The following is a 10,798-nucleotide window of genomic DNA, read 5'->3' on the forward strand; positions in this document are numbered from 1 at the left end:
AGATGACTTGCTTATTTGACTAGTGCTTGATTATTATTATTATTGATTTATGTATTGTTGGCATCTATTAATGTTATGAAAGTCTGAATTGTTTAAATGCTTAGCATAAAAGCATTAAAGTGTAAATATGAATTTCAGCTTTTGCTCAATTTTCAGCTTCAATGAATGCTGTTGTGAGGTTCAATGGTCTCAATTATCAAGACTGGTCTGAGCAAGTCCAATTCTACTTGGGCTTAACTGGACTAGACCTTTCCTTAAACACAAAGGAACTTGCGGCCTTCACAGACAAAAGCTCACAAGAAGAGAAGGAATACCATGAAGGATGGATGAGGTCCAATAAAATGTGTTTAAACCTCATGAAGATTACCATGGCAGAAAATATGAAGCCGATGATGCCAAAAGTGGATATTGCATCTGAATTTCTGGAAAAGGTGAAAGAGCTATCTATGTTTGAGATTGCAGATAAGTCAATTGCAGGGAACCTGATGACGGAACTAACTTCTAAGAAGTTTGATTGGTCTATGCCAATCCATGATCACTGCGACCAAATGGCCAATATTGCAGCAAAATTAAAGGGGATGGGGATGGAGTTGTCTGAATCATGGCTAGTTCATTTAATCATTAACTCACTTCCACCAGCAGAGTTTGGACAGTTCCATGTGAACTACAATACTCTTAAAGAAAAATAGAGTTTTAAAGAAACCAAACATTTGCTGGTCCAAGAGGACACGAGATTAAAGAAATTAAGACACCACTCCATCCACTTCACATCTCAAGGAGATTCAAGGGCCAATAAAAGAAAATCAGGTAAAAAGGGCAAGACCCAACATAACACTCAGTCGGGTCAAGCCCAGAAAAGAATCAAGTGCTTCTTTTGCAACAAAATGGGGCATTTGAAGAAAGATTGTCCGAAAAGAAAGGCTTGGTTTGAAAAGAAGGGTAATGACTCTATCTCTATGTTTTTTGAATCAAACCTTATAGAAAAAGTACCAAACAATACCTGGTTGTTAGATTCTAGTGCTACTACTCGTGTCTCTCATATTTTGCAGGGATTCAGTTCAATCCAACCCACACGAAGAACTGATGAATTCTTGTTCATGGGTGTTAAGAAATAAAACTCTCTATATATTCCTCTTACTTCTTCCTTCAACTACACACACACTGACATATATATACACGCTAAACACACTGTAGAAGGCCCTTCACATCCCAGGACTTTTCATATGCCATGGCCCTTCACATCCCTAACCTATTCACTTCTAACACTCCCCCTCAAGCTGGAGCATAGATATCAATCATGCCCAGCTTGTTACAAATATATCACATGAGCCATAGGACTTCACATCTAGAGTCATAACCTTCAAGATCAACACCCATTTCTCGAACCACTTGATCAATCTTCAAACCACGCTATGCCAAATCAGTCCACAGCTCAACCTGTTGCACCAACAAAGCTTCCACGAAGCCAAAATCAGGCCAAACACCACAGCGCACCTGCCACTCACACCCCACACCGTTATCAACACTGCCTAACACCGCAGTGCTCCTGCCTCTCACACCCAAACCATTATTAGCGCTGCCCAACACCAGTGTTTTCCTGTTATCCTGGTGAACACAAATTGGTTCATCCCGAACCAATTCTTCTTCAACCATTGGCCTCCCATAATTGCCGTGGCATATGCCAGGTCCGCATCCCTCTTGGCATCCGTGCTGCCCATCACTGCAGCACCCCCTGGACTGATTCACATTGAACAAGCTGTACTGACTCAACTCATACCAAAATATGAGACTAATCCTATGACCCATAGCCCAAACAACATATAAACTAAACTTAATAAGGCCACAAATTATTTAAAAAAAAAAAAAGTAACATAAACCCTACTGCCCAATTATTCTTTCTCTTCTTCTCCAAAAGCCAAACCACCGCCTCCTCCTTTGTATGCAGTGGTGGTAGCAGAAGCAGTAGCCTGCACAATTAGCAGTTTGACAGCAGAAACAGCAGCAGCAGCAGCACAACTGTCATAGACTTGGAGAACACCGAAACCTCTCACTCTTCACCTAGGTCGACTCTCCTCTTCACGGCGAAACTCCCAGTGGAGTCGCCGTCAAAAAAAGGTCATCGGAAAAAGCCCCACGCACCGGAGAGTAGTTGCCGGTGCTCCGAACAGCAGCGGCGCGTGACGGCATCGTTGGCTGCTCCGCTTCCTCCGGTGGCGTCGCCTCCTTGCGCCGATCAATGCCCACTGGGCTCTGATACCTTGTTAAGAAATAAAACTCTCTATATATTTCTCTTACTTTAACTTCACACACACTGACATATATATATATATATATATATATATATATATATATATATATATATATATATATATATATATATATATATATATATATATATATATATATATATATACATATATATACACACACACACACGTTAAACACACTATAGAAGGCCCTTCACATCCCAGGACTTTTCATATGCCTTGGCCCTTCATATCCCTACTTTATTCACTTCTAAGTTCTAACAATGGGAAACAGGATGAAGGCACGGATATAGGGAATGTGGACGTATAGATTGATCCTAGATACTGGATATCATTTGGATCTAGCAAATTGTGTCTATGTCCCTGACTGTGCTAGAGATCTTGTTTCAGTTAGTAGGTTGGATGTGTTTGGACTTGAAATTGTGTATTTTTGTTAAAGTCCCGAAGTGGGAAAAATTGGCTACAGCAAAGGCACCAGCTGGTACCCGGTGGGGGTTTGAACCCCTACCTGAATACCCGCTGGAACGGGTATTATTTCCCGGCGGGTGGTCGTCCACCCGCCATTCCACCCGCTGGAACAGTGGCACGCCACCGACAGGAGGCCGGCGGGTGGTCGTCCACCCGCCGTACCACTCGTTGTTACGTGCCCGACGGTAATCCGTTGGCCTCCGTTTGGTTGATCTCCGTGGTAATGTCTTCTTTGATGTCTCGTAAGTCTAAAATGACGTCCCAAGTGTCGTAATAGGATTTGTGAGTCTTGAATCATGTATGTGGTTTAACCTTGTATTTTGTTGGTCTAGAGTAAAGTCCATGATGTTCCTTATGAGTCTTATGATTGTCTTGATGTCACTTGTCGCCGTAAGCTTGTGCGTATGTGTACCTTTCCTTGGTTATCCTTGTACAGGCTATTGATGAGCCTTAAATGTTATGTTGATGTCTATGTATGATGAATGTAATGGAGCCGGCAGTAATGAGCTGCGTGCTCAAAATGATTGACGGTATGATGCACTGCGGTGCTTATGATGATGCAGTGTGTGTGCTTATGTTATTGCACTGCATGTGCAATTATGATTATGTTTACGAAAAGCAGGCAGGGAGCATGGCTCCGGAGGGATAAGGTTGGACTGGTGTACAGGGTGGTCTCGGAGGTACAGGTTGGAACTGATATAAGGATGGAGTGGTGTAAATGTTAGAACTTGGTATAAGGTTGGAACGTGTAACTTGGTTACCGTTCGTTATTCTTGTGTCCTATTGTTTGTCTTATCATGTCAGTTCTATTGGTATGTCTTGAGTCTGATTATGTTGATGAGTGTATCCTCCAATGAGTCAATGTCCTGATTTTAAAACTAGAGTTGCTAAGACTATATCTATGTATCCTCAAGTCTCAAAATGATTTTCTTATATCTATTTATATTGTACTCAACATGTTTGAGTGGGTTACTTAGCAATTCTCGCTAACGGTTGCTACACTACATATTTTTCAGGTACAGACTTGTAGATACAAGAGAGCGCTAGACAGAGCGGTGATTCCTAGTTTTAGTTAGTGTTAATCTTTAGTTTTAACGGCCTGTGAGCCACTATGTTAAACAGATGTTACTTTTGGATTATGTTCAATTGTTTAGTAGCCTGTGCATCTAAGTTCTTAGCTTAGATGTGGCATAACATCTCCAAATATTATGATCAGCTTCCGCATTATTTTGGTATCGATGATTAGACTTTATCGTATTTATTAAGTTTAAAATATTTTAAAATATGTCAAAAATCGGGGGTGTTACACAACCGCACGAGAACCCATATATATATATATATATATATATATATATATATATATATATATATATATATATATATATATATATATATATATATATATATATATATATATATATATATATATATATAGGTTGGATCCTATGAGATCATGAGATCCCATCTCAATCATCCAACTAATCTATATATATAAAAGTAAAATCCTCCTATTTCATTTTCCCGCCCAAATTTTTGTAGTAAAACTTATTTGGTAACCAAATGTAAAATAGAAATTAATTAAAGTCTATTAATTGATAATATTATTTCCTTATTCACGTATTAACCTAATTGGTAAATCTATTAATTGGTAATATTTTTCCTTATATTCATTTATTCATTCTTTTATATTGAGTAATTATATATAGAGATATAGATATGTATACTAACATACAACTGTTACGGCTCCAATGTTTATTCTTGCCCAGGATATTTCTCCATTGAAGACTTGCAGAGCTATTAGACTGCAATTGGTGCGCACCTATATGAAGTCTCATAGAGAAAGGGGAGTGAATCCATAAAAGTAAATGAAAAATGAAAAGAAAATATTTAAATAATAATATTCTACATCATCAATAGTAAATGCATATTTTAAACAATAGTAAAGGTAAATTAAAAATGAAACTGGAATATTTCAATAATAATATTCTACATCATCAATTAAAAATGGAACGAAAATTAGGCAAAAATATCACTGCATCTGATATTCTAATGGACTAATTGAATGAAAATAAAAAAAAAAAGAATAATTGACTGAAAATGAATATGGCATTACAAATTGACTGAAAATATAAAAAGAAATGAATACTAATAGTTGACTGCAAATAAAAAATGATCCATAATTGATTAATATGAAAAAAAATAAATGGTTAGATCATTGCATTTTAATTAAAAATGGAACGGAAACTAAAATTTGACGGAAATATTTCAATAATAATTCTACATCATAAATAGTAAATGCATATTTTAAACAATACTAAAGATAAATTAAAAATGGAACGTAAATATTTCAATAATAATATTATACATATCAATTAAAAATTGAACAAAAATTAGGTAAAAATATCACTGCATATGATATTCTAATTGACTAAAAATATGAAAGAATAATTTGCTGAAAATGAATTTGATATTACTAATTGACTTAAAATATAAAAGGATCGCTAATTGACTAATACTCTACCATTATATATTTTCACCCGAGTCACCTATCCTGATGGACTGAAGGTGTTAGCTCTATACGATGATGGACAGGATTGCGTTGCTACAACTAATGTCATCTACAAACAGGTTTCAATAATGTGTAAATACAATCGTTGATATTATGTTTTTTTTTAAATGGCAAAATTGCTATATATCTAGACAAAAATATATACATATTCCATACAAATGAATTAAGATATCAATCCATTCCTATAACTGAGTTGCTAGAGAACGAACGCATTTGCCTAATTTATATAAAAAAAAAATACTAAATAATGATAAATAAAAACTCCAAAGTTACAGCATCGCATGCGTACATCCACACATTAGCTATTAATTTAAACAATTATTTGTTCAAATTCAAACAATGATAACATCAAAACACATAAATAATTCAAAACTATCTTCAATTAGTATAATATTTGATGTTCTAATTTAAATAATTATATATCAATCCAAATATTTTTAATATATTATAACAAATCTATCCCGTGCGTCGCACGGGCGAAAATACTAATTTTAATTAATGGTAAGAATTGGATTTAAAAATCCATTTATATTAGGATATATTTAATATATAGATAACAACCCACAATCTCACTTTGAATTAAAATAATTAATCATTCGGATTTGATCTATCTCACAATCTCATATAGATTAGATGATCTCACTTGATCCTTATCATTCATATATATATATATATATATATATATATATATATATATATATATATATATATATATATATATATATAGTTTAGAAGGAGACCATCTAGGTCGCCTTCTCGCTGAAGAAGGTGACCTTGGTCTCCTTTTCCGTAACTGGCGATTTTTTACTTAAAATTTGGTCGGAGGATTGTCGGAACTCTAATGATCTGTAGGTCATTAATCAATTTTTAGGTTTTATTTCATCAAAATAAATTGTTGAGGGTGTAACTGCATCTTTAAAAAATTTAGGGAGCTAATTGATTTTTCAACTAAAGTTCGAGAGCTGAGTTCACTCTTTTTCAATAATTTTTTTATTTTTTATTTTGAAAGGGAAACTGCTAATTACACATATTTTTCTTGCACAATAGCAATAAAATGATTTATTTGTCGTTTTTTTCTATAGAAGAAATCTCATACTCTAATTAATCTATTTACCAACTTTATTCTTCTTTAGTTATAAAGAAATAAAGAAATATATAACAAGAAGCAGTCTACAGAAGATTCACCTCCCTATAAATACAAAGTTTTGCACTTCGATCGAATTATTCCAATCCCATTGATATTTTGGCCGAATTACTCAACGCTACCATGGCCACTTCGGTGAAGCAAGCCCTCGGTGATCTGAACAAGGAGCGCTTTGTAGCTCTATTGGGAAAGCTGATTGGGGAGTCCAAGTACTTGCAGAACAACCCACCGGAGCTGATCCCGGAGGAGGACAGGGTGGTAAAGCACGTTCTTGATTCCCTCCTCCCTTTCAGCACCACCACCGGCGGCGGTCCGCTCGTTATCAACCATGTCACTTATAAGCCCAACCGGGGCAACCTTATCGTCGAGTATCCGGGTACCCAGCCCGGAAAGGTTCTTTCTTTCGTCGGGATGCATATGGATGTCGTCACTGCCAATCCTGAAGATTGGGTCTGTCACTTCACTTTTCCTCTTTACATTAATGGGCCTTATCGTTCTTGGATATGAATTTGGTAACTAGCTAATTTCACTTAGATATTTAAATTTGGGAATTTATATTGAAAAAAAATTGCTATGGGCAATACAATTTTGAAGATATTTGTGTTTGTTTTATTTGGTTGCTTTTCTTTGACCCTTCTGTGTTTTTGAGTTTATTCTGTGGTGGGATTTGGTTGTGGCTCTAGATTATCAATTGTTCTCAAGGTATATTCTATTTTGTTGCACTCTAATTAGTTGTGATTTAGTAACCAATATGGGCAAAACATTTTTACTTGTTTTCTTTCCAAGAAACTGCAATAGAAGATTTGATAACAATTGTGAGTGCAGGATTTTGATCCCTTCTCATTGAGCATTGATGGCGATAAGCTTCGTGGACGGGGAACTACTGATTGTTTAGGCCATGTTGCTCTTGTTGCCGAACTTATGAGACAGTTGGGAGAGACAAAACCACAGTTGAAGTCCACCGTGGTTGCTGTCTTCATAGCTAGTGAAGAGAACTCATCCATCCCGGGGGTTGGTGTGGATGCGTTAGTGAAAGATGGATTGCTTGATAAGTTGAAGCACGGTCCTTTGTAAGTAAACTTCACATTGTATTAGGCCTAAGGGAGCTTAGATTTCCTCGTTTTGTTGACGAACTGTCTTTTTCCATATAGATTCTGGATTGACACAGCCGATAAGCAGCCTTGCATCGGTACTGGTGGCATGATACCATGGAAACTTAAAGTTACTGGAAAACTTTTCCACAGTGGTCTGGCCCATAAGGTACTCATTTTATTGACTCTGGCCTATTCCATGTGTCTGGTTTGGTTAACGAGGCTTGACTGAAGTTATGTCAAAATTTAGGCTATTAATCCACTGGAGTTAGCAATGGAGGCGCTTAAAGAAATCCAATTACGGTTCTACAAAGACTTCCCTCCTCATCCTAAAGAACAAATTTATGGATTCGCAACACCATCAACCATGAAGCCAACTCAATGGAGTTGTAAGTTTCGGTCCATTGTGAAAAGAATTTCATAAAATTATTTGCCCATGCAAGTTGCTTTTCTTATCCTTTAATTACTCCGTATTTGTTTCACAGATCCCGGGGGTGGTATCAATCAAATACCAGCTGAGTGCACCGTTTCAGGAGATGTTAGGTTAGTTTTCTCTCAAGAATCGCCTATTTCAAGGAAAACTTCATATAGAGTCTGTACACTAAAAGGGTCTCCATTGGAAATGATATCTAACATTGTCTTTATACTTTGCAGGTTGACTCCGTTTTACAGGTATAAATTTTGCCTTCTCTTTCTATGTTTTGCTTTCTTCATCGGAAATTTTATGACACTTCTGTTTCCAAAGCATCTTGTAAATGTCACAATTCTATGTAGTAATTTCACCAAAGAAGTCTGAATTCTATAATTTTTTGGGTTTTCAGTGTTTCGGATGTGATGAAGAAGCTACAAGAATATGTTGATGACTTGAATGCAAACATAGACAAGCTTGATACACGAGGGCCTGTTTCAAAATACGTCTTGCCTGATGAAAACCTTAGGGGCAGGTGTTGCATTATTTATTTTCTAAAATGCATTACTTCATGTGAAGAGTCCCACATTGAAAATATAAGAGAGAACATATGGGTTTATAAGGTCATGGGTCAATCATTATTACAGCTGTGTGGACCATACTATCAAATAATGTACATTCAGTACATAAATAATGTACTTTTAGTATATTAAAAATGTACACTGTATTCAGGGAAAGTACATTATTTGAGTACTGAAAGTACATTATTTTGTATAATGTACATTCAGTACACGAATAATGTACTTTTAGTATATTAAAAATGTACTTTTTTATGGTCTACACAACATTGTGTGGACCATGGTCCACACATTAATTTGTCGTCATAGGTTAGACTAACTAATTGATTGGATTCAATTTAGTGTGGTTTGATCAGGTGCATTATAGCCTAGTTGAGTGATCTTGGCCCAATCTTAGATTATAACATGGTATTAGAGCCTGTTCGGTCTACTTTGTATGGCGTCCAGAGCTTACCATTCAATCTTTTTAAGTGTGGTTTGGTCCATGTGCATTATAGCCCAATTGAGTGACCTTGGTCTAATCTTAGATTATAACACTTCAAATTTTGCCTCTAATTGGAGTTGTTTATGAAAGGATGTTATCTTCCAGATTTAGGACATATTAACTGTAAAGAAGCCAATTTATTGAACATTGTTTTCACCTGCCATTTATACTATTTTGGTTTCATGGCACAGATTAAATATATGTTTTGATGAGGCATCGTCAGGAGTTGCTTGTAACCTTGAGTCTCGTGGTTTCCATGTATTGTGCAAAGCGACTGAAGAAACAGTCGGGCATGTAAAACCGTATTCTATAACTGGTACTCTGCCGCTGATACGAGATTTGCAGGTTATTATCCTTGGATCTATTTCTTTTTGGCCTTACACAAACATGATTTTAAGATTATTAATTCGCTCGTAACCTTTTTGTTTTTCATGGCAGGATGAGGGTTTCGATGTTCAGACTTCAGGCTATGGTATGATTTTGTAGCTTTCTACTAGGCTTAAATTAGAATATAGCAAATACTCCCTCTGTCCCATTTTACTGTCTATTCATTAGTCAAACCAACTTTTTTTTCTTTACTTATTTTCTTTAACATTTTTCAATGATTTTAAAATTTGATTTTTTGTGTTTAATAGTATTTGAATGTAGTTCTTAAATATATAAATTTTATATACTAATACTAAACTTAATATTATGAAAAATTGAAGGGAAATTTGCACTTTTCGTTCCTAAGTTATATAGTAATTATAGAATTGTGTTGGTCATGCTTACTTTTCGTCCCTAAGTTATCATTGACGTTACACTTTTCGTCATTTCGTGCTCACTTTTTGTCCTTGAGTTATACTAAGATTGTAAATTTCGTCCCTAATGTTTATTAGTAAAGGGACGAAAGTGCAACTTCAATAATAACTTAGGGACGAAAATTGAGTATGACCAACACTAAGGGACGAATTCTACAATTACCCTATAACTTAGGGACGAAAAGTCGAAAACTGCAAGCTTCCTAAAATTGAATTAAAAAAAATAACTTCAGTCAAGCCTCGTTAACTGAACTAAACACATAAAATGAGACGGATGGAGTATTATTTTGACGTGATGCATGATGCAATTTGTTTCTTTTTTGTTTTTTTTTTTGGAACAAACTTGCAGGCTTAATGGCTACATACCATGCGAAGAATGAGTATTGTCTACTGACAGACATGTGCCAAGGATATGGTGTCTTTGCCAGTATCATCTCACAGTTGGAAGATTGAGTGACTACCATTAACCCCTCTCCCTCTGCTATCAATATCACTATTTCCATGTATCCTAATCTTGTAAACTGAGTGGCTCTTCTTATGACATTTCTTGAAAATCCTTTTAAGGTTCACAGTGACTGAAATTTGGATTTACTAAAGTAGTCAATGATTATACTTCTCCATGATACACTGCATATATGATATCTGTATGCTGTAGCAGGGGAAACTCTTTTAGTCTCAGCAAAAAAAAAAAAAACTTGCTAAGTTGCTAGTCATCCTAGAATTTATTATTTGAAATGGTATGTAGTTTACTATTTGATTGATATATTGAGATAGGCCCAAGAGGAGAGGCCCGACACATATGCGGCCCACAAGTAGAATGTTTCGGACAAGGTGTGAAGGACCGAGCAAATTATGCCGTGCAACCGTGTGCACCATGCATGACAATCATTATTGTGTGGACCATGGTTTATACAAGTTGTGTCGACCATGGTTCATACAAGTTGTGTGGATCGTATTTTGTATACTATAAAATAATGTACATTCAGTA

The 10,798-nt window shown here is 35.7% G+C and overlaps 1 protein-coding gene across 2 annotated transcripts; it reads left to right on the forward strand.

The window, feature by feature from the left end:
• Positions 1-6,490: 6,490 nt before the first annotated feature.
• Positions 6,491-10,523, forward strand: LOC109185407 (acetylornithine deacetylase). 2 transcript variants are annotated; one of them, XR_002054976.1, is made up of 11 exons: positions 6,491-6,898; positions 7,274-7,518; positions 7,600-7,708; positions 7,790-7,928; positions 8,025-8,082; positions 8,194-8,211; positions 8,361-8,483; positions 9,202-9,355; positions 9,449-9,482; positions 10,160-10,374; positions 10,408-10,523. XR_002054976.1 is itself a non-coding variant. In XM_019335427.1 (10 exons), exons 1-10 carry the CDS (start codon positions 6,572-6,574, stop codon positions 10,261-10,263), a joined length of 1,311 nt encoding a protein of 436 aa, XP_019190972.1. In that variant the 5' UTR covers positions 6,491-6,571; the 3' UTR covers positions 10,264-10,504. The 2 variants fall into 2 exon arrangements, 1 of the variants encoding a protein (XP_019190972.1); XM_019335427.1 differs by having other exon boundaries at positions 10,160-10,504.
• Positions 10,524-10,798: the final 275 nt, after the last annotated feature.

The sequence above is a fragment of the Ipomoea nil genome, unplaced genomic scaffold (assembly GCF_001879475.1).
Source record: "Ipomoea nil cultivar Tokyo-kokei standard unplaced genomic scaffold, Asagao_1.1 scaffold1317, whole genome shotgun sequence".
NCBI lineage: Eukaryota > Viridiplantae > Streptophyta > Magnoliopsida > Solanales > Convolvulaceae > Ipomoea > Ipomoea nil.